The sequence below is a fragment of the Harpia harpyja genome, chromosome 5, assembly GCF_026419915.1.
Source record: "Harpia harpyja isolate bHarHar1 chromosome 5, bHarHar1 primary haplotype, whole genome shotgun sequence".
In the NCBI taxonomy this organism is placed as follows: domain Eukaryota; kingdom Metazoa; phylum Chordata; class Aves; order Accipitriformes; family Accipitridae; genus Harpia; species Harpia harpyja.
In genome coordinates, this window is record NC_068944.1 from 54,582,763 (window position 1) to 54,606,178 (window position 23,416).

At 40.6% G+C, this 23,416-nt stretch overlaps 1 protein-coding gene and 1 long non-coding RNA gene across 4 annotated transcripts in view; one reads left to right on the plus strand and one right to left on the minus strand.

Annotated features, from left to right (window-relative positions):
- Positions 1 to 5,741: 5,741 nt before the first annotated feature.
- On the minus strand, positions 5,742 to 6,728 carry LOC128142100 (uncharacterized). Its single transcript, XR_008235264.1, has 2 exons — positions 6,578 to 6,728; positions 5,742 to 6,020 (listed from the first exon to the last, which is right to left on the minus strand). It is a non-coding gene; the product is annotated as an uncharacterized LOC128142100 (long non-coding RNA).
- Positions 6,729 to 7,166: 438 nt separating this feature from the next.
- MTDH (metadherin) overlaps positions 7,167 to 23,416 on the plus strand; it is a 37,129-nt gene continuing 20,879 nt past the window's right edge. The window contains exons 1-5 of one of the 3 annotated variants that reach the window (XM_052787076.1): positions 7,167 to 7,936; positions 14,728 to 14,832; positions 19,147 to 19,228; positions 19,705 to 19,884; positions 21,407 to 21,475. In XM_052787076.1, coding sequence (XP_052643036.1) covers positions 7,490 to 7,936; positions 14,728 to 14,832; positions 19,147 to 19,228; positions 19,705 to 19,884; positions 21,407 to 21,475 — 883 coding nt within the window. In that variant the 5' untranslated portion in view covers positions 7,167 to 7,489. The remainder of the gene's footprint in view (positions 7,937 to 14,727; positions 14,833 to 19,146; positions 19,229 to 19,704; positions 19,885 to 21,406; positions 21,476 to 23,416) is intronic. The other 2 variants (XM_052787074.1, XM_052787075.1) reach the window with 2 other exon arrangements.

Genomic DNA, 23,416 nt, shown 5'->3' on the forward strand with positions numbered 1-23,416 from the left:
AGTTAGCCCTGCTTTGAAAGTGCAGGATGGGAATAGATAGGTCACTCCAACTTAATTTACTCTGTAATTCTAAATGTGAATGTTTTCCATAGTAGTGCTCTGGTTTAGATCAAAACCATACACAGAATGATTAGGTAACAACTACAGGATTACCAGAAAGCATTGGCCTGGCAGCTAATGAACAAAACTTCATAGAAATCTAGGTGGTCTTTCATGCTCTACTTCACTTTCAGGTTGAGCTTGGCTAATGTCTAGGAGGAAATGTTCAAAAGCAAACACTTCTTTTCAGTACTTATGTTAGATATTTTAGATAGGTCTACTTATATAAATAAAAGAGGACAAAAAGCACATTTGAATCATTTACTCTGAGCATTCAGAGTCCTTAACCATTAGTTTGCATTCTGGGTTTGTTTTGGACCACTCCAGCTTACTTTCCATCCAAAATTCAGGCAGTGTGTTCACGATAGTTTACTGTAAGCACTGTTGACACAGTTTGGCTTTGTCTGACCTACAGAGTCTTCATGTGTTGAAACATCTTCACAGATCCTTAAGGCACACAGCAAAGCATACACCCCTTAATTTCATTCTATCAAAACCTTGCTCTGGTAAGCTGCAACACAGCCCTCACATTGTTTCAGACAGTTTGACCTAAAAAAAACTACCAAAAAATAGCAGTTATCTCTTAGGGTCATAGGAACATCACATGGTACCCAGACGAAACCCAGAGGCACAACCTATTCAGTATGAACACAACCCGTCAGCTATAGGAGAGTCTTAAGCAGTGTGGATGTGAGCCAGCGTGTGCCACCCCAGGGCCAGGAACTGAAACAATCCCTGGGATTATTTTATTGAGCACTCTAGACATACACACTATAGACAGTGTGATCTTCCAGGGAGTCAGGTTTCAGTGAGTTTTAAATGATGCTGAGGTTTTTACTCTGTATAGGAATAATTTCAATCTGAAGTAGATTTTCAAATCAGGAAAACTTTTTTCCTATTTGGTTTTCTAAAAAGTCTAATCGGTATGTAAATTGTCACATTAAGAATAACTAAGAATGCCAAATCAAGTACTCAAAAATTAGGAAATGCCATCTCTAGCATTGACGGTGCCGACTGAATTCACATATGCTTTATGTATTATTCATAGTTTCATGACTGACTGGTGTTGGGTGTTTTTTTCTCCTCCCATGGGACTATACAGCTTTCCACCTACTAAAAAAGGGACTGAAAAACCATGACATCCTAGCTCAGGCAAGGGTTTGGGCTTTCTGGGTTTCCAAGAGTACAACTGCCCAGAACAGGTCTTCTCTGTGCTAGACATCACAGCCAAGGGTGCTCAGGCTTCACAGCACCACGTTATCTGAGCCATCAGGAGAACAGGACCGGATTGGGCTTCCTGTGGGAGCCCCAGCTGTGCTGCATCAAAAGCTCACTGAAACAGAGATGTTTCCCTCCATGACTGTCATTTCCCTGAACCGGAGTTTTCTGATAACATTTGGTAATTTGGAATATTCCCACCTACGTCTGGGTCAGGATGACAGAAACCAGTCCAAGCCTATAACAAAATCATTTAGAGTAGAACATATAGGAATAACTAAAAGAGCTTGAATATGTCTACACTGATGTCCTTGCTGCTTCTGTCACTAGCTAGCTCAGGTGCTGACAGCGCAGGAGAGTCAGCAAAGTAGACTGCAATGCAAAAGGCTGAACGCATAAATGAGCCTGCACATGTGGATTCTGTAATTGTATTGCTATTAAATGAACCACATGGTTTCAAGTTAACTTGGTGCCATCTGTATGAACAGCAACCACCTCTTGATTAAAATGCTGTATTAGGAAAACCATCTTGCCTGTAAAATAAAGCTGTGAAAACTCTCCAAAGATAAATGTTAGAAGACATATTACAGGAGATATTTAATGTACACTTGAAAAAATACAGAAAACAATTACATATAACCAGTAATATGAGCTAACATGCCTATAATTTGCTGTTTGCTTTCTGTTAATTCGAAGAGTTTTTTTCTCAGCTGGGTAGCAAGTCTTTGCATATTTATTTTTCTCAGTGCTTAGGGCTGATTGATAGAAATTTGAATGTGAACAGTCTGCCAAAGTGTTCTTCACCTCCCAAGACACTCATGAGCTCTATCTGTCATAATGACAATTTAGCTTTGATGACCAAACACTATTTATGTCAAAGGTTTAATGAGAACAGACTTATCCTTTGTAGAGAGAATTAAGTTTATGATTTTTGTCAGAATGTTTCTATATTTGAATGATATAGTTATGCACAAGAATGTGAACTATAATGAAAAATAATGTAAAATTAAGAAAGATTTTGAAGAACACAGCACTCCTTAACAGTGAACTTTGATTTAGGATTCTGTATCAGCTCAAAAAGCTGATTGTGTCAACAGGTAAAATAAATAGCGTGAACTTCCGAGGTCAAAGCGGGACATGGATTACTCCTCTAACTGAACTGTCCTCTTCCTCTCCCCTTAGCTGGGAAAGAAATCCTTCGTGAAGCACTACATCAGAAAACCTGAAATTGTTCAAAGACTTGCTGAAATCATTCACTACTCTGAGAACAGGAGGTCACTGAGCATTAGCCCATGACCTCCAGTCATAGTCCAGATGTACAAGTTCTCAGGGGACAATTTTTTTTTTTTGCAACCTACACCTTCCTTCAGCAACCTCCTTCGAGCCTCCCTCCAAATGAATTCTGTGCTTTGTCTTTCTCCAAACCCCAAACCTATGCGTTGGTGGAGACTTAGCCCCAAATACCCCAGACGTTGACAAAATATCCTAGCCATGACTCAGATAAATATGTCCTCATGTCAGCTGAAGCTCAGCACAAGATCTCAGCCATGGCCCAGGTGGAAAAGATCTCAAAAGACAATTCTTTTGACACTCCACTCTTCCCTTTGGCAGCCCCTTTCCAGACCACTAAACTGGAGCTCCCACTCTTTGTGTCTCTTCTAAACCCTACCTCAAACTAGGTGTAAGGTAAGCTCTAGCCCAACATCCCCAGCCATAGCCCAGGTGAACATGTCCTCAGGGGACAATTACTTTTGTCCCCTGTCCCTTCCTTTGGCAATCCCTTTCCAATCCCAGTCCAAATGGAGATCTAGGCTTTCTCTCTTCTCCCAAACCTGAACATAACCAGATCCCTAACCATAGGGTTTGGGCCGAGACTTAGCCCAAAGCCCCTAACCATCAGCCAGATGAGAAACTTCTCAGAGGATAATTCTTTTTACAGCCCCTTTCCTGCCCTGCTCCAAATGGGGATTCAAACTTTGCCTGTTCACTGTCCCTAAGCTGAACTGTAGCCCCAACTCTAACAAGTGATATGAACAGAGACTAGCCCAAAACCCCAAGCCATAGCCATGATGATCAAGTTCTCAGAAGATAATTCCTTCAGCAACCCTTTCTCGGGTTGACTCAAAGTAGAGCTCTAGGCTCTGCCCTGTTAAAACTCTAACTTAGTCTGAATGCAAAGGATGGGCTGAGCCTTAGCTCTAGACCCCGAGCTAGCACTCAGATTAAAAAGATCTCAGGGAAGAATTTTTTTTGCAGCCTACCCCTTACTCTGGCCGCTCTTTTTCTGCCCCACTCCAACTGCAGCTCTAGGCTTCATCTCTCTCCCAACCATATCTGTAACATTAACACTCACCCTAACCCCAGACATCAGCTGAGCCTCCCGCAAGATGCCCAGCCATGGCCTGGATGAAAAATGTCTCATGGAAGAATTCTTTTCATGTCCTACCCCTCTTTGCCCCCCTCCTTGGTAGCTCCAAGTGCATCTCTAGGCATGGTGACTCTCCTGCTCCTAATCCAACCCTTAACTCTAACCCCAGTCCTCACCCTGGGCTGAGTCTTAGCCCAAGGCACCCAGCCACAACCCAGATGAGTAATTTCTCAAGGAAAATTCTGTCTGCAGACTGCTCATCCCTTTCATAGCTATTTGTTAATATTGCCAAGGATGGTGATTGTTAGATAGGGGATTTTTTGTTGTTGTTCCCTCCTTCAGGATAAGTAATGCATATCTGCCTTAGTATTTTCAATGAATTATGTACCGAGTTCATCTTAAGGCAACTTGGAGTCATGATCTATGTGAGATAGTATAATTGCCTGTTGTTCAAGATCTCAACTTACTGACAGAAGAGAAACTTTGAATGTGTTTTGTTGGGATTTTGCTTATTTAACTGCTGAGAGACTTAATTTGCTTCTGCTGTATCCATATGACTTCTAGTCTAAAGAATATCTACAAGACACATGGCTTCAATATTGTTTGAGATAATCATAAAAACCAGATGGAACAGGTATTTTGAGTTCTATGAAGCAATAGTTCCTTTTTCCTCATGCCATGCCGAACGGCAGGTGCTGAGTTTTAAATATGGTTGTGGAGAGGTATTATATAGGGTATGTCTAATAGCAGTTGCGGTAAAACAAGGAATGTTTGCAGGGACAAGAGAGATTACATTTAGAAAAATTAAAATTAAGCTTTGTCTTCATTCTTTTTTGTTTTGTCATTATTTTCTCTTTTGTAATGTGTCATTCAACCTTCTGCTGTGATCCTTTGGAGAAAGGGCAGCTTGAGAAAGATGTTTTATGTTCAGCACTGCCAGAAAGAGTCCTTGGGGTATCTATTTAAGGCATCTGAAGATTAATACTAGACTTATACCAGCATCGAAATTAGTATGAAATAGAACGTTTGCTTTATTTGATGAGTACTGTGAGAGTGATATGTTTCTTCCTGCCATTTTTAATGTCACACAAACTTTCCTCAAAATATTTCAATTCGCTACAAACTGTACGCCTATTTATGGCTGTAACTCATTAGTTCAGAATAAAAAGACATTTATTAGTTTCAGATTAACTTGCTTCACCAGCCGAATCAAACCGAAAGTGGCTATTTTCAAGCTAGGATCTGCCACCTTTCCCCCCCGCCCCCAAATGTTTCCTCCGACTGCTCAGCTATTTACGATGCTGCCACTCGGTGGTGCCACGGTGCTGCGTTTAAAAAGTTTCAGTGGGTCTTAAAGTCAATCACTTGCATTGTGGAATTCAACCTCACCGGGTTCTTGCAGCGTTTCCTTTAAAATGAACAATAGCCACTGTTCTGTAGCCTCGGTTTAAACAAAACTAAACAAAACATCCACTGTAGCTGAATGATGCTTTCAAATTTGTTAGGTGTATTTTTTCAGCTAATGTATTTAGAACTAAAACTATATGATGACTGTTCTGTCGCCTCTATCTATATAGGGCAACATCGTAAACAAAAAAACTACTTACAGAATAATTTATTTGGGATGTTAGGGTGGCTGAATTGTGCAACAACCAGCACAACGATAGTTAATATTTTCTGATAAATGTGCATGGTCTGTGCTAAAGCATAAAAGGCTTATAAAAAAATAAAGTATTATGGCTATGAATAAAAAAAAATAAAATCTTCTAAAAGTATATAAATGTCTACCAGTAAAATGCTCTGCCTGAGATTGCTGCTACCACTAATTCCAGCAATATCCTTTGTTCCAACTGAAATCAATTAGAAAAGCAGTACTTGACAGGCTGGTGGTATCATTAAAAAAAAAAAGTAGGACTTAGAAGCAATTTGGGAGTAGTTTACTAAAAAACTTTGAAAGCAGTAAAAACACATAAATACTTGTATGTGAAAGATATATTCACTTTACAAAATCAAGTAAAGTTATGATTATATGAAAGCAGTGTAAGCTATCACTGTGTTGTTTAAACAAATGAATTTTATTTTACTACATTTTAAATTTCAATTATCCCATGCAGATTTCAATGCACTAAACCCAGATATTTTCGTAGCAGGCTGTGAGAGAGGAACACTTTTTATAAGTAGAATTGCAAGTGGAAAGAATGGGACACAACATTACTTTCCAGCAACGCACCACTGCAGAAGACTATAGTCACTGTAAAGCCACTCAACAATGCCAGCTCTGAGGTTCTGACAGCTCAAATTCTGCAGGAACTCTGGATGTTGTGAGACCAGATTTCTGAAAAAAAATCAAGACATGCATTTGGGGTGAAATTTTTTAGGGCTCATTTTTAAAGTATGTGGAGGAATGCACTTTTGGAGTTCCTAATGACAAAAAAACTCCCACTGTGATACACACCGCTGTATTTTTTGTAAAGCTATTTAATTCGGGTGTATTAAGCCAGTTTGTGGGAGTTTTTAGAAAACATGGCTCTTAAAAAACATGTATGTTGTTATATTACCTTGTCTAGCATATTTAGAAGTAACTAAAAGCACACCGGTTTGGGGTTTTTGGGGAGTGGTAGGTTGGTTTGGTTTTTTCAGCAACGTTTTCAAATGCCTTTTCTGCAGAAGAGATGGCCGCTGCGGGGCCCTGATCCCGGCCTCAGAAGCCTGACAGGAAGGAGCATCTACCTGCAAAGCCCAGAGACCCCAGCCATGGCCCCAGGGCTGCTCCTGGAGTTCCACTGGTGGGAACAGCACCCACAAACCGGCAGTTAACGTACTCGCACCGGAGCTGCGCCGCCTCTCTGGGGCAACCGCAAACTAAAAACAGAGCTGATTAGTGACCGTTACCGTGGAAATGCACCCACGTTGCCGCGCGTGTGGGAAGGCCCTGCTGGGACCGGGACACGAGCGCCGAGGCCGTCCCTCACCCCCTGCCTCAGCACCGCGCCACCGGGGGCGGCCCGCTCCGCGCAGCGCTGCACGTACCACAGCACGGGCACGTTTCTCACGTTTCTGGGGGGGGGGGGTGTGCCCACAGGGAAGGAGCACAGCCCGTCGAAACGGCGGGAGAGGCCGACAACCGCCCACCTCAGGCCACCATCCCCGGGCGCAACCTCCCGCCCCGGACCCCTGCGAAGCGCCGCGGGGTCTCCCGCCCCGGCCGCAGGGGCGGCGCGGCCCCAACGCTGGGCGGCGCCAAGCAGCCCCGCGGCCCCGGCCTCCTCCGCCGCCCCGGCTGCCGCCCGCCCCTGCCCCGTTCGCTGGCTGCCACGTCGAGGTTGCTCTCTGCGCCGCCCCTCCGCGCCACCCCCTGCCTTGCCCGCGCCCGGCGCCACCCTGAGCCGGGCAGGGCCGGGCGGAGCGGAGGAGGAGGAGGAGGAGGAGGAGGAGGAGGGCGCCCGGCGGCCGCTGAGGGGGCGGGAGGCGGGGAGCTCCGCGCCCGCCCTTCAGGCGTCACCCTCCGCCCCGCGCGCGGCGGTGATGGCGGCGGCGCGCTGCGGCAGCGGCGGGCCCTCGGCGGGGCGGTGACGTTGCGCGCGAGGCGGAGGGCGGGGAGGAAGAGGAGGAGACCCGGGCGCCTCCGGGGCTGTGGCAGCTGCGTCCCGCCGAGGTTCCGCTCGCGTCCCGTCCTCTCCCCACGCTCCCGGCGGCTCCGGCTCGGGCAGGCGAGCGCGGCTCTCCTGAGGCCGCGATGCGCTCGGCCTGAGCGCTCCCTCGCCGCCCCGCCCGGTTTGGGCCTCTGCGGGGCAGGGGGCCGCGATGGCTGCGGGGAGCTGGCAGGAGGCGGCGGCCCAGCAGGCCGAGGAGGCGGCGGCCCGGGTGCGGGACGTCCTGTCGGGCGGCCTGGGCCTGCTGCGTGCCGAGCTGGGCCTCGAGCTGGGCCTCGACCCGCAGGGCCTGCCCACCTGGCTCGCCCTGGTGGTCCCGGCCGCCCTGGGGCTGGGGCTGCTGGGGCTGCTCCTGGCCGTGGCCTGCGCAGGCGGTCTCCGAAAGAAGCCAGCGCGGAGCGCGGTGGAGAAGAGGGGTGACGAGGCGCCCGGCGCGGGCCTGACAGCCGGTGGAGGTCAGGGCAAGGCGGCGGGCCCGGGCCCCGGGCAGCTGCACCTGAAAGGCGACGAGCAGAAGAAGCGAAACAAGAAGAAGCTGCCGGAGAAAACGGCGCGGGTGAGGGGGGTTGCGAGGGCCGCGCCGCTCGGGAGAGAAGGGGTGAGGACACGGCGCGGCGGGGGAGCGGGGAGATGAAAGGCTCATTGACAGCGGCGGGACGGGGACGGCGGCGGCGGGACGGGGGGGGGTCTGCAGTGGCACCCTGCCGGGCGCTGCGAGTCCCCTGCGGGAAGGCGACAGCGGGGGGGGGGGGGGGGGGTCGCGTCTGGCCAGCGGCCCCGAGCGCGGCTGCCTCTCCCTAGGCCTTGTCCCCCGTGCCCCCTACTCGGTGAAACGCCTGCCGCTCAGGTAGGCACCGGTAAGAAGGTGGGGCGGACCGACCGCAGGGTCTGGAGGCCGCAGAGCTCCCCCCGAGCCGCCGTGCGATTCACCTGGGTAATGTTTGCCTGTGGAAGGGATTGGGGGGGGGATCCTGACTGTCTGCTCTGGAGCTGTCTCGTGTCGTCTGGGTTACTCGGTTGCTTTGAAAACCTGGAGAAGCAGCGCGCACGCACGGAAATTACACGTTAACAGTCCTGGGTGATGAGGAAAACGCTCGTTTCTTTTTAGAAGGTTTTTAATGGAAACAAGAATTATATGAAAGCATTACTTTTTATTATTCATCGAATGCTTGCAGGGTTAGGAACCAGCAGTGGAGACCTTAGTATGGCTTAGAATTTCAAGCCAGGAGTTGCAGTCCAGGCAGGTATAGAGTATTGGAAGCAGTACTCTAAGCTCCATAAATGCTGTGATGATTCAAACTTGAGTAAGGCTTTTTGCTGTGTCTTTTTGACAAAACATGTTAACATCAATCTTGTGGTGAGCTTGCCTCAGTAGGAATATGTCTAATTTAGTTGTTACAGTAAGGATCATCTCCTTTAATAAGGAAATCTGTGTCTTAGCAGCCCCTTAAAAACAGATCATTCCTGTCCTTTTTTTTTTTTTTTAAATCCTCAGTATGTGGTGTGGGAACCTTCCATCTTTGACAGTGTGCGTGCACTTCATGAGAATATTAGTAGAATGCAGAAAATACCAACTGTCCTAAAGCTTCCAGTTATCATAGTTTTGGGGCTTGAAGGGATTGCTTCTATAGCTTCTATATTGTTAGTATGTTTGTAATCTTATTTTTGTCCAAATGCATTATAGGAACAAAAGTGCAGCAGATGTCCCCTGCCTGTTACAACTGTGTCTTTTAATTATATCTTTTTCTATAAAACCTGAATTGTTTACCTAATGACCAGAAAAAGGGGAGAAAATGGGTTTGTACCTTCATTTGAGTCTGTGGCAGTATTTAGACTTGAGAAGTTTGGGGGTTTTTATTTAATGAGAAGTTAAGGCTAGAATATCTTAAAAGAAAACAAAAAAAAGTCTGCATATGCCACCAACCTGTCTTTGAGCAGTGGACTACGGAAGTTGATTCTGGAAGTTGCAAGAGACTGAACGCTGAGCACGGAGAAGAGGAAGCATTGTGATTCAGAATCTTTCCAGTGTAGCTAGGTCTCCATTTTGGAGAAGGCACATTAAAGATGCAATTCTTCTTTCCATCTTCAAAGCAAATCCTTCAAGATTTAGTAGACCTGTTATACCTTCTTAAAAACAAAAACTAATCCTGGAAATAATTTAGATTTTGCTTGTTTTATTTTCTTTAAACTCCAGTATAAAACCAAAGCATAAACTCTTGCAAGTCATCATTGAAGACATTAAAAAATGCCTCAACAGAAGATAGACTGAAGAGGTAGATACGCTGTTAACTTCACAATGCCCTGTAGTGCAGGGCTTCATAAAAGCAAACTTTGTATTAATTGTGTATAAAACTTAACCAACTGACATATTTGGTGAATATAAATACTTGCAATGTGTCAAGCTTGGTTTACTCAGACACAAAATAATGAAAGTTAAGGCTATGTAAGAGCAAATATTTTCATAATCAAAAGAGTAAAAAAAGTCTTTCAGCTGTCAGACTGTCATTCTGTATTGTTAAGGTTTTTAAAGTTATTTTTCTAGTACTTTGTATTCATTATTTCCATGCAGAGGTGAAAAAAAAAAAATCCGACCCCACCTTTTCCAAAAAGAAAATGCACAAACTGAATCATTAACTGTAGTGTAAATAAGTTCATACCAGTGGCAAAGTTTAAGAGGCTTGCCTCGTGCTCGTTTTCCAAAATAAGTTCATAGAAACCTGTATTAGCATGTCCCAGTATTTTCCAACTGTCACATGAGGAATTCTCAAAATAACATTGGAAATTTAAAGATGCAACAAAAATTCTTACCGATTGCTGTCTGGTCATTTTTGTCTTATGTTTTTGTATGCCGTGATGCTAATACTTATGTCTGTGAATGGAAAAAAGTAAGCCTATTATCAGTAGATTTACTACAGGGCTTGCTATGCTAGGGTCTAGATTTCCATTGTGGGCATTTTAGAAAGCTTAGAGCAACTGGTCTGTGGCATTAAAGAGCACGCTACAGATGTCTAATTAAAAGCTGTAGGGTTACTTTAATACAGGATTACTGAACTCATCGTATGGCAGGTGATGCATAACTCTCATCAGTCAAGATCAGATGTGCTCTTCACTGTACCCTTTCTGAGGAAGAGTATTATTGCTTTGTTTCTTGCACATGGCTTTATTCAGTTCCTGTATAGGTAGGGTACAACTTACCTGATATTTTTAGTAAAATAAGTTTAGTTGAATAGCACTGTGTTTACTAGATATAGTAGCAACTATGAGATTCTCTTTATTTACTTGCTTTGGGCAGGCTGAGAAAAAAGTGAAGCTGAAATGGTATACGATTCATTAACACTACAGTTTACAGAGCCAGTTCTGGCTTTCTCCAGCTGCTTGGAGCAAGGTAGTATCATGGTATCATTCCTTTAGATTCTGTGCAGTAAACCTGAAGCCCCTTTCTCTTTTTTTCTTTTTTTTTTTTTTTTTCTTTAGCTCCTGGCAGGGGCAGAGCTCTTTGTCTCCTGTCACAGAGTTCTTTGGCCCCAGTTAAGAATTTTTTTTCTCTCCAAAAATCTCTTGATCTTTACTTTTAATTCCTTTCCCTTCTGAGTAATTGCTGTGCCTCTCTCTTCTACTTTTTAAACCTTCAACAGAAAAAAGGTGAAACTGTTCTTACATGGTTTCTGTACAATCGGCAAAACACCGTAGAAACTTGAGTAACAGTCTTCTGTGCTCTGCTACAGCTTTAGAAAGCAATTCATACCATCTATTTGTGGATGCAGAAAATACCAAATTGACTATGTACTTCCTATTATTTGTAGTACACCTGGACAGTAAATGCTACACATTTTAGTAAAAGCATTTGCATTCATCTGACAAAGTTCCTACTTGGTCTGCTTGAAAGAACTTTTCAGGCTATGACTGTTTTATGCTTATTGCACTTAGAAGTAGACTGCATAAAGACTTTTTCATACTTTCAACTGATACTCTGTCATGGTTTAACCACAGCCAGCAATTAAGCACCACATAGCTGCTCACTTCCCCCCCCACCCAGTGGAATGGGGGAGAGAACTGGGGGGAAAAAAAAAAATAAAACTTATGGTTTGAGATGAGAACACTTTAATAGGACAGAAAGGAAGATAATAATAATAATAGCAACAATAATAAAATAATAATAATAAAAGAATTGGAGTATACAAAACAAGTGATGCACAATGCAGTTGCTTACAACTCGCCAACCAATGCCCAGTTAGTTCCCAAGCAGTGATCCCCCCTCCCCCAGCCCCACTCCCCCCAGTTTATATACTAGGCATGATGTCACATGGTATGGAATATCCTTCTGGCCAGTTTGGGTCAGCTGCCCTGGCTGTGTCCCCTCCCAGCTTCTTGTGCCCCTCCAGCCTTCTTGCTGGCAGGCCATGAGAAGCTGAAAAATCCTTGACTTGGTATAAACACTAATTAGCAACAACTGAAAACATCAGTGTGTTATCAACGTTCTTCTCATACTGAATCCAAGACATAACACTATACTGGCTATTAGAAAGAAAATTAACTCTATCCTGGCTGAAACCAGGACATACTCACATGTTGGTTTTTTGTATATGTTAATTGTCAAATTGCAAGAGAAATAGGGCTGTAGGGTTTGTCAGTGCTCAAAGAGAAAATGGCTTAGTTTATTTTCTGTAAGCTTGTCTTAAAAAAGAATATTGGTAAACATTGGCCAAAGATATTCTAAGTAGGCATATCTTTATAATGTGGAGCTAAGGGCTTTGGCTAATACAGCCTTGTAAAACTCAAATGATAGCAATTTCATTACTGGGATTTGAAGTGTGAAACTGAGTTATCCATTGTGCTGGACCATATTTAAAGAACAATTTTTTTATTTTAACAGCCTCAGCAAAACCTTTATTCTAATTTTGGATTATCTTAACATCCTCAAATGAATGTATGTGGAAAAGGTTTCTTTAAATATTGGGATTTTAAGGTCAGCAGGCAAGAAATGCATTCAGAAATCAGTAGTGTTATTGACAGCACTATTTCTGCCTTGTTGCATCTTCCCTGTAGCTTTTAGGATGAGGAAAAAAAGATGGCAAATAATAAATTGCACAGTTTGAATGAATTAATATTGTCAGTGGATGTTTAATATATTACCATAAAGTTTTAAACTTAGGGGTTTTGGCTGTAGTTGTCTTTTTAAAAAAAATTTCTGAATACTATAGAAAAGCTTTTTTCTTTCCCACTTCTGTTACTATCTTTGGTATACCCCAAAATGGTCACATGAATTTTGGTTAAAATTCTATGATTCATCTGTGGGCAGAAAATAAATGTGGAAAGCTTCCACTGAAAAGGAGACTATTACAATTCAGGGATACATTCAGGGAGAAACGTATCAAAGTACAAGTTTTTAAACATATTTCTAATGGTTGTTGTTTACATGATCAGATGATCAGACAGCATTTTAAAGTCATGTGGATTAATTTTTGCAGAGGGTTCTTAGTGGATATGAATTAGTTTATTACTTCAGAGAAACAGCTGAATTTTTTTTAAATTAAAGATTAAAACTTTTATGTATTGAATTTTTGAGAGGGATTAAGAAAGTGGTTTTCAGTTTCAGGTATATATGTAATAGCAAAGAAGCAAAGCGAAGTTCAGAATTAAAAAAGTTAGTTGGCTATAAACATTTTTGACACACATCCAATACTAGATGCAGCAAACCTGTTACCTAACTCTGCTGCTAAATAACTTAGAAATAGTGATTCTTTCTCCAACTTAAGATCTTAAACATCACGGGTACTAACATGGATTGAAAGACCTCACACCACTAATAACATGGCTGTGCAGTATCCGGAGAAAATAGAGGGGTTCAAGAACTGATTTTTGGCAACGGGTTATTTTCAAGATTGAGTATCAGGTCTTTGGTATCCCTGTGGAATCGAGTACTGTGAGCTTTGTTGAGAGGAATGTTTAGAGAGAGTTTTGAGACACAGATCTGTAAAATATACTTCTTTTTCAGAATGCTGAGGGAAGTGTACAGCATCTTAGATATGAAAAGTCTAGTTTAAAGCTGGTTGTTGTAGGAGAAGAGGTGACCTGATCTTTCAGTTTCTATTAATAGTTACAAAATAAGAAGTTGGCATGCTGGCTAACTACAGTAAGCAATGCTGTGTTATGCACTGGTGAAATTATGTCAAGGGTGATTTGTAAGTGTAATATAACATGGCAAGACTTAAATACCTGTACCAGTTAAATTGAGGATCAGACCTGATATTTGAAGGAAGAGGTCACACTAAGTTGTGATATGGCCTTTGTTTTACTTTAAAGCAATCAGGTTCCTGTGATGCAGAGGTAAAACATCTTTTGATTTTTTAATAACAAAAATAACTAAAGATAATATAGTTTGAACTTTATTTTAAAAGCAATTGTGGAAATTAAAGCACCTATGAAGTAGTTATTTATGTTTAATGTCTTCTTTAATTTTCAGTCTTTAATTTATCTGAATCATTATGAATGTGAATCAGTATGAAATTTGACAATTGTATTTCACTGAGTGAAATTAATGGCTAACAATAGTATAATGCTTTGTTTATTTTCATCTTTTCTGCTGTGAAGCACAGTAACTTCAGTCAGCTTTTTGTTAACAATAAACATGACTTAAAAATTACTACATTTTTGCGTAGGGAATATGTAGGCTAAGGTGTATGCCTTCGCTGTCAAAGGTGATGATAATGACTAGTTTAATGACTGTCCAGAGTTTTAACTTTATATGTTAAATAACACATGCTAATTTTCTTTCCTTTATTATGTGAGGAGAAAATGGTAGACTAACATAACGCCTATAATCAAGTCTGTCTGAAAAGAACAATGGGATGTCATGCTTAGTCATGCTTCGTGTTTGACTTCTAATTTCTGTTCTACTATGAATTTTAACTTGTGAAGGAAATAAGCTGTGAGGGATATGCATAGGTAGAAATTGCAGAAATTTGGTCAAGGTAGAAACAATTTTAAAAATTCAGCCCATTACTGAACTGCTACAAAGTGGTAAATGGGTTCTTTTAATTAGATAATTTATGGCACATACAACTGTATGTTCTGAAGCAGTCTCTGTAGCTGTTCTGAAAGCTGGTAACTTTGAGAAATTTACCTTTTGATAAGCAATTCCTGTGTTGAGTAGGACTGAGGTGAAATGAGGAGACCTGGTTTCTTTCCTTTCTCATTTCTATGTTTGGTAAATAGAGAATTGCAGTGGGTATTTTGAGCACCAATCAACAATTCTGTCTGCTTTACTTAATAATCTTGCAAGCATTTTTCAGTCAACAAATAGTTGCATTTCAGTTGATACTGTAATTTGAACTTTGCTTCATCTGCTTTCTCCAAATTTTTTATTATTCACATTTATTGTTTACACAGCCTAATGGACGGTCTTTCCTTGATGTATCTGAGGATGAAGTAATACAAACTGTGCGTAAAGAAAATATAAAGCAGCCTGTGGACACAGAAAAGAAGAATGAAAAGGTCAGTTATGGATATGAAATGGCAATGTCAAAGTTTATTGCACGTTATTTCAATTTCTAATAACTCTGTGATTTGAAATCCTGTTACATGAGTGAAGAGGCGTATTTCTTGCTATGAAGAGTACTAACCTAATTTGGTGTTGGAAAGAGCTAAAGTAGTATTTTCGTAACTTCTGAGATCATGCCTTATCACAGAATGCTTGCATCAAGCAAACCCCCCTCCCTGCCCCCCACCCCCTCCCCCCAAACACTGATATCTCTGTTCACCACATGAAAATGTTAAGCCTACAGAAATTAAGTTTGCGTTTCATCTTTGCTGGCTTCTATGGAGATGCAACATAATGATAGTATTGTTAAGTGGCTTGTAAATGGTCTAACAATTGGGGGAGTACTATTCAAAGGATTAAGGCCGTGTGCCTGATTATTTCTTTTGTCAGATGTATCCATTAGTGATTACAGTTCTTAATTTCTGATCACAAATATGGGCTTTGAAGTCTGGTGTGAGCTTTTTGTTGTGCAAATTGAACAGCTATATTAAAAACATCTTTTTAAAGCTTGGTCTGTAGCTTTATCTAAAAACCATACTAATGGCAATGTTATTTTTTGCACTGTGAGGACTAACATCTTCTAGCCTTATCATAAATGCTATCATTTGTAGGCAACATGGATATATTTATGATAGGCCTTTGACAATTTTTGGTTCGGTTCTTTTGCTAACATTGTACATGAAATTCTCCTGCTGTCATGGATTTCTGATTTCTTCAACAAAATGCATTTGTTCTAACTATACTAAGGAGTATTGGAAAAATAAATGATTATGCGTAAACAGTGAGAAACCAGTAGCTGATTATTGAAATTTGTTTAGCTTGTTCAAGCTTTAATTAACTTACTTGACTATCCTGTAATAACTTCTTTTGCAGTTAGTATGTTGGCTAAAAGACTGTGTCCTGTTAGTTGGCTAGAGGGCACTAAACATTTTTAGCATTGGCAAATAGAAAGACTTTTCTGTGAAATGGGTTTGCCTTAAAATTTCATGCTGTGCACTTCTTTCTCTTCTCCATGTGTCACATATCAGATTGACTTTGTGGGTTTGGTTTTTTTCAAGAACATAATAAAATTTGATCCTGAAGGAATAACTATAATTTTCTTCTCAACTTTCACTTTATCTCAAGCAGGTTTCCAAGTAGGTAAGGTGTTTAAATGCTAAACTCGAGCTTTACCTTAAAATTGCAAACATAGTGATCTGAATTTTAAAATGTTAAGTTGAAGCTGCAGCTCTAGGAAATCAGTCCCACTATATGGATATGGATGCTTATTCAACTAATTATGTTTTCATGTCACTTTGGGGAGCCCTGGGCAAAGCATGATTGCCTCAGGAGTTGATTGTTACCCTTCAATTAAAAACATACCCAAGAACTTTCTTTAAACTACAGGTAACTTTACAGGCATCTAGTTATTTGGTTAAGCCTCTCAGGGTATCTGTTACATTTGTAACATAATAAACCTGCTAAGAAGATTGTAAGGGGTCCTGCCTATTCTGTCTTTGTATAGCTTGGGATAGGTGGTAAAAGTCAATGGGTGGGGTTTAAGTAGTATGTGCATGTGTGTAGATACATGAATATATAGAATCTATGACCTGAAGGGTATGATTTTTTTTGTGCGCTTGAATGTATGCTTTCAGTGAAAATTGCACTGCCTTTGTGGTTCTGTACTTCTTAGCTGCTTCAGGGTTGTGAATTTTATGCATGTTTTTTCAGGATAGTCATTTAAGTTGTATCTTCTTGTTCTGCTTTGGGGGAGGGGAATGCCTGGATTGTGGCTGTTCATAGGGTTTATGATTCTCTTGACACTTTGAATAGTTTCTTCCTTTTTTTTCCATTTTAGTGACTTGCACAGTACAGGGGGTTTTTTTTTAGTTTTTAGCATAAGGTACTGTATCTAAGAAGTGACTCTGTGGATGAGAGTGCAGGGTGTTAAAACTTCATTGCCCATTCTGTTTGCAAACACACAACTGCCTTGTCTTGAATACTAGAAATAAACAGACCATTAGGGATGAGGAAGAAAGGTTTATTTTTCTATTGTTCTTGCATGGGTGACAGTGCATCTTAAAGACTTAAAAAATTTTGGCAGGCCTGCGGAGTTCCTCATGTGGTCTTTGGCTGGTGGCAGAGCCAACATTGGCAGAAGGTGACACTTTGAATGAATAGGCTTCTGCAAAATGACCGGTTAGCTTGCTCAGTAACCTTTAATGTCTCTTGCTGTTTCAGTCAGTTTGTTACTGAGATAGTGACTGCTACAGCACTAAGTTTAGCAGGTGGTGAGTAAATTGGATAACTAATTATGGTTCTGGTTTCTCAGATCAGGTTCTAGTAACTCAGGTTAGGAAAGTATATTTTCAAGATTTGAATTATTGATTTTTTTAAAAACGGTGTTTGTTAGTAAGAAATTAATTTTTAGAACTGTTGAACTTTGATGTTTTCATGAGAAATGAAAAATTTCATGTCGATACCTCTGTAGTAGCTAGTTATTTAAGAAACTGGAGTTATAACTTGGAGGTGCGGTCATCTTAAACTGCTGTCTGGGAGACTTCTGAAGTCATTTCAGGTGTTCTCTTAGTGGCAGAGGACAGTTGGGTAGTTAGGGCTTTGTGGGTGGGAGGTTCTCAGACCTCAGCTTCTATTCTCAGTGTAGCTGAAAATGGGAGACATAGGTACAAACTTACTAATCTTTCCTCTGCTTGAGCTCCAAAAAGCAATTCATAACTGTTTCCTTTTTAATTCTTTCCTTAGAAGGTGCTCTGGCAAATTATTTGTCTTGTTCATATTCTTAGAACCAATTCTTCTTGGGTTGCTTTTGAAACAGGCCCTCCTCTTTTTGAGACTTTTCAGAAGTTAGATAGCTGGTACGTGGGTAAAGGTAGTCTACTGAGCAAGTAAGTGAGATAATTCAGTTTGGGTGCATCTGTATTGTGGGTCCCCTAGTGCAGTAAACAATGAGTTAACTGTTCAAGTCAGTTCCCTAAGTGTTATAGGTGTGTTGGCACAGCATTGCATATAAGCAGTGAAATTTTTATTATCTCTGGTGCTGCGTTAACAAGCTATACTGCTTTCAGTACCTATATTGAAGCTATGTGACACTTTTGGGGCATGCTAACTCAAAGGCATGTGGACTGCATGCCATTGTGGGCCCATAGGATACCTGCTGCAGCTGAGGTGATAATTTAGTTGTTACCAATTCTGAATTCTAGAGAGATTGTTATACTCTTCTTGGACATCTAAGACTAGAAAATCATATAGTTTGAACTTGGGTATAAAGCTGACAAACACTAGTGTTACTCTGGCAGAAGCATGTATTCCACAAAAATATCCAGCATTCTTAGCATATTCTTATTTGAATATTCCAGAGACAGTAAATCGGTGATTAGTTCCCCTTACAACATTTGAGTAGATAACCATCTTTCTTTAAAAAGGCTGTTTTTTTTTTCATTCAGGTTGCCTAGTAGTTTTCACACCTTTCTTCACTAGATTGAAAAGCTTTTCAATACTGTATTTTCTTTCTAAGAAGGTAGTTAAGTCAATTTGCCATCACTTTAGCTTATCAAAAGATTAAACTCCAAAGCTTTCTGCAGTATACTCTCTCCCAATATCTTGGGTCATTTTGCATCTTTTTTTCTCAATATTATCTTTTTAACGCTTCATGTCGCTACCTGTTGCACCAAAACTGCTTGCAGAAGTAGTCATCTCTGTTCTTCTTTGTTTATCTCTGCTTGTATAGCCAAGAAGCCATAACTTGTGAAACATTGGGAAAAAACCCTGTACATCTGTTAAATGGGCTCTAATCACAGTTCCTGTTTTGAAGTCATTTTCCAAGCTGGAATTCTCTTACCCACTTTTTTTTAAAGGAGTCACTGGCATTATTTATTTCTCCCTGTATAACTTCATACTTGCTTCTGCACAAAACAAATTTTGCCAGAGTGGGATCTGCTTGCCAAACAGTTCATTACTCCTCTGTGACTGTGATGCCATCAGCATAGCTTCTTCCACCAGGCTTTGTGCTCTGTAGCATAAGTAGTCATTCCCCCCACCTGCCATTTGTGTACTGCGTAAGACTTTCATGTTACTTCAGTAGTCTTAACCTATATTTAGGAATTAGTAGTGTTTAGTACTCCTTTCAAGAGACTGTCCCTAGTGAAGGTTGTTCAGGAAAATCTGTTTCAGATTTACTCCTGTATTTCAGGGGGAGGGGTGGAATTCTAAATCACTATGACAAGTGATCACTAAGTAATTATTAAGATAATGTTTTATTTTTATTCTAGTCAAAGAAAAAAAAGAAATCAAAAGGAGATGCTAAAACGGTTCAGGATATGTCACGTCTAGATGGAAAGGAAGTTGATGAAGGTACTGAACACAAATATACACAAAAGTGCAATTAGACATATTTTTGCTTAAATGCTGTGTAAGATTTACTTGTTTGTGCTTCATAAAGGAATACAAGGAACTCATTTTGTCATAACTCCATAGTTGCATATTGTGTCTGGCAATCTGAAACAACAGTATTTAATAACTTCAACTGCCTTTTTTTTTTTTTTTTTTTTTAAGTTAAACTTACAAAAAATGAGAAAAGTCCTGAATAGTAGAACTCATGTTCTTCATGTTTTGCTCTGTGAAGCAAAATATTACTGCATTGCATCCAGAAAAACTTAGCTTTGGCCAGTTGTCCATGTTTTCAAACTAATGTTGAAGTTGACTGCCATGTCTGTCATTTTTAAGCTGAACCTGTACGGAGACTTCAGCTTGATGTGAAACAAGCTAAAACTCTTTCCTTTTTGCTCTCTGACTTATTTAGTGATGTTTTCATTTGGGGGATGTTTTAGGAACCTGGGAAACAAAAATCAGTAACAGAGAGAAGCGACAGCAGCGTAAGCGAGACAAGGTGCTGACTGACGGTGGCTCAGGAGAATCAAATCTCCAAGGAGTGGAAAATACAGTTACTGTATCCATTGAACAACTGATGCCTACATCATCACTTCCGGTCGTTCTCAGAAAAAATAAAGGTATGATGGTCAATAGGTCTGTGAATGTGTTCTAGAAAGATAACTTTACTTGAATGCTTAAATAATGACTCTGTTTTGGAAGTATGGTAGTTATATTTGGAGGTGTAACTCTTGAGGAAATTATTTCAAGCTATGTAAAAGTACTTTTCATTGTGCAAAACTCCCCTTTTTTTGAGCCACACTTTCAGGGAAGCTCAGGAGAGAACATTCTGGAGTAAGTGGCTGAGACACTGGCATCCACACTGGTCCTCTGTCAGTAGCTGCACAGCTGCATAGGCATGTGTCCCCATCCCTACTTGTGCTCTGCTGACTCTGCCATTTATGTTTCTGGAAAATTCAAAGGCACCCTCAGCACTGCTGCAGGCAGCACCAACTCCTTAACTTTTTGAACGCTTCCTTGTAGGGAGGTTATGCCCATGAGTTCTCTTTACAGATCATTCACTGCTTAACATGTAGACATTTTAACATAGATTTAGTAGTACCTGTACAAAAGCTGTTCATAATGGTGGGGCACATCTGGCTGAAATTAGTAATCAATTATTATAGCTAAGGATTCAATAAGCAAATGTAGATTTTAGCTTCTATGGCTGCTACTGTTTCAGAAAAAAGTTGCATGGGCTGGTTTAAACTGTGTGTAGGCACAGGAATTCGTATTTGGCTGCAACTGAGAAATGGTTTAAGAAGCTAAAAGAATCTGAAGACACAAACAGTGTAGTTTTCTGACATACTTTTAACCTGCTGATACATTTGGTGCTTTAATTACATTAAATTTGATGTTCTAGCAACGTGACAAAAAGACTGAGCTTAGCAACTGTCTGGTACATAGTAATGATTTACTGAAATTTGCATGCCTTGCCTGGTGTGTTTATTGACACTTGTTTTCATCTTGACGGAGTGCATGATTCTTGTCCTTGAGGACTACATCAATTGTTTCCCGTTTTCTTTTTTTCTGTCCATTTACACACAAACAGCTTAAAGAAATGGTAATTCCAACTGTCTGTATACTCAGGGGCTAGCCATAACTACTGTAACCTCTCTAGCCAGAGTCCTTTATTGTATGTTCTTTGCATTGTATGTTCTTATATATCACCTTGCACCAAACTAATCTGAAGAGAATTCAGCTGTATCTAGTGTTTTCATGGTAAGGTAGAAGTTAGAAATAGCTATATATTTCTGAAATACTTAGAGCTGCCCTTTGCTTGAAAATGACAGCCTTTGTTTTAGATTTCTGCTCTCTGTTCTTGGGAACCTAGCTAGAGTTCTTTGAAATCTGCAGTTACTTGGTTTATAGGCCCTAACTCAGTTTTGAGTTCATTCTGTCTGCAAAATAAACACAAATAATAAAAAATAGAGCATTTTAATTTTATTCTTAAGTTTTCTGGAAATGTCTTGGTTTACTTTGAGGTATTGATGTTGGGTTTTTTTCTTAAAGTATCAGTGATGGATACTCTTTTAGATTTTTACAGGTGTTGCTATTTGAAAAAACTTACTCTAGCTCTGTTTCCTCTTACTTCTTAATCAGGTGATACGCTTCTGAATGCGCAAGTTAGCAGCTCTAAACCTGCAAAGGGGGAGTCATCTATTCCACAAGGTAAAAGGCTTTCGTTATTAGGCATTCTAAGTAACTAGAAAAGTGTTCTACAGAAGTGAAAACACAAATTGTCAGTGCAGGATTTTTGAAGTTACTGATCTGGAGCTTTATTATGCAGCTGGCTTTTTTGGCTATGCAAATGTTATACTTCTAAGTTGCAGTTACTTCTTAACAGGTTGAAAACGGTCTCTGTTACATGTAGAAAAAGGATTCAGTATCTAGAATTTTCAGACATTACATATCATACAAATTATTACTTACAGAACAATAAAGCTTATTCTCAGGCTCCACTTAAAAATTCTTTATCCTAGCTTTTCAAACTTACTTTTTTGTGTTAATGAATTGATTATTTGCTCAAAGAAAAAATTAATACAGATAATAGCAGAGCTCAAAGATACCAGTCCTGATTATTGCAGTTTGCACTTGTTTCAGATTGTATACATGAGTTAATCAGTTCTTTACATTCATTTTGGAAGTACTTAAATAGAAATGTATGTTTATAAATAAATATGCATGACATTATATGTCATATATGTAATTGTTAAAATATTTGGTGATTTTTAGACTGTGATTGACTAGTGAATCTTAGCAGTTTTCTAGTAAGAGATACTGCTATAGTAATACTTTAGTATATATACTAAGTATACTTAGTGACTTAGTTTGGCACAATGAAATCAGGATGGTTGTTTCTTACTCATAGCCAACAGTAGTGGTGTTGCTTTAATGAAAAGTAGTTAGTGTAATTAAGCAAGTCAACAAATGAGTTATTAAAAGCACCCAGATCCAGAAAGTGAATCACTTTCTGCTAGATTTTGAGAGCTTTACTTCACATACAAACTTCCTGGACCATAGCACAGAAGGAAGGAGCTGTATTCTTCAGAGGTGCATAATGGGAGGACAGGAGGCAATAATCAAGCTTCAGTAAGGGAAATTCTGACTGGCCATGAGGAAAAAAGCTCTTCATAAGATTGCCTAGAGATGCTTTGAACTGTCAGCCTTTATGATTTCCAGAACGTGAATAATGTGGTATAATTTTGAAGTTAGCTGTGCTTTGAGCAGAAGGTAGAACTAGGTGACTTCTGGAGATCCCTTCCAATTTTAAGTTTTCTGTGATTCTGTGAAAACTTGCTGGTCATATAGAAGGTAAATGTTTGTGATGGGAGAATAGGATGATAAACACAGAATAATCAAGCTCCTGCTTCAGGACTTAAGCTGCCTTGCAGGTTTCCAAGTAGGTGAGGTTACAAAAGAGTTTTTCTACCAGCTAGTTTGGTTTCTGTCTGTCTGCTGGTTTTGTTGTTGCCTTCCCCTAAGACATCATATTACCCTTAGAGGATGTTGACTGACATGAACAATGTTAGTGCTGTGGAGAAAGGGCAGTGGTTTTAAGTACAGCGATGGTGACCTTACAGACGTCTGTGTTTGGAAGTGATTTGTCTGAGAAAATCTAGGCATATCTCACCTAATCAATTCCTTGCCAGTGAGGCTGCCTTGAATGTGGCATGTTCATGTTGCCTGAGGTGTGAGTTCATTTGATGAATAAAATACTTGATCTGTAGGTTTTTTTGGCATATGTGGTGGTTTAACTCTAGCCAGCGACTAAGCACCACGCAGCTGCTCTATCACTCCCTCTCCTCAACTGGACAGGGGAGAGAAAAAAATAACAAGAGGTTCATGAGTCGAGATAAAGGACAGGGAGAGATGACTCAACCAATTACTATCACAGGCAAAACAGACTTGACTTGGGGAAAATTAACTTAATTTATTGCCAATCAAACCAGAGTAGGGTAATGAGAAATAAAACCAAATCTTAAACACCTTCCCCCCCACCCATCCCTTCTTCCCGGGCACAGCTTCACTCCCGAATTCTCTACCTATCCCCTCAGCAGCGTAGGGGGGATGGGAAACGGGGGTTATGGTCAGTTCATCACACATTGTCTC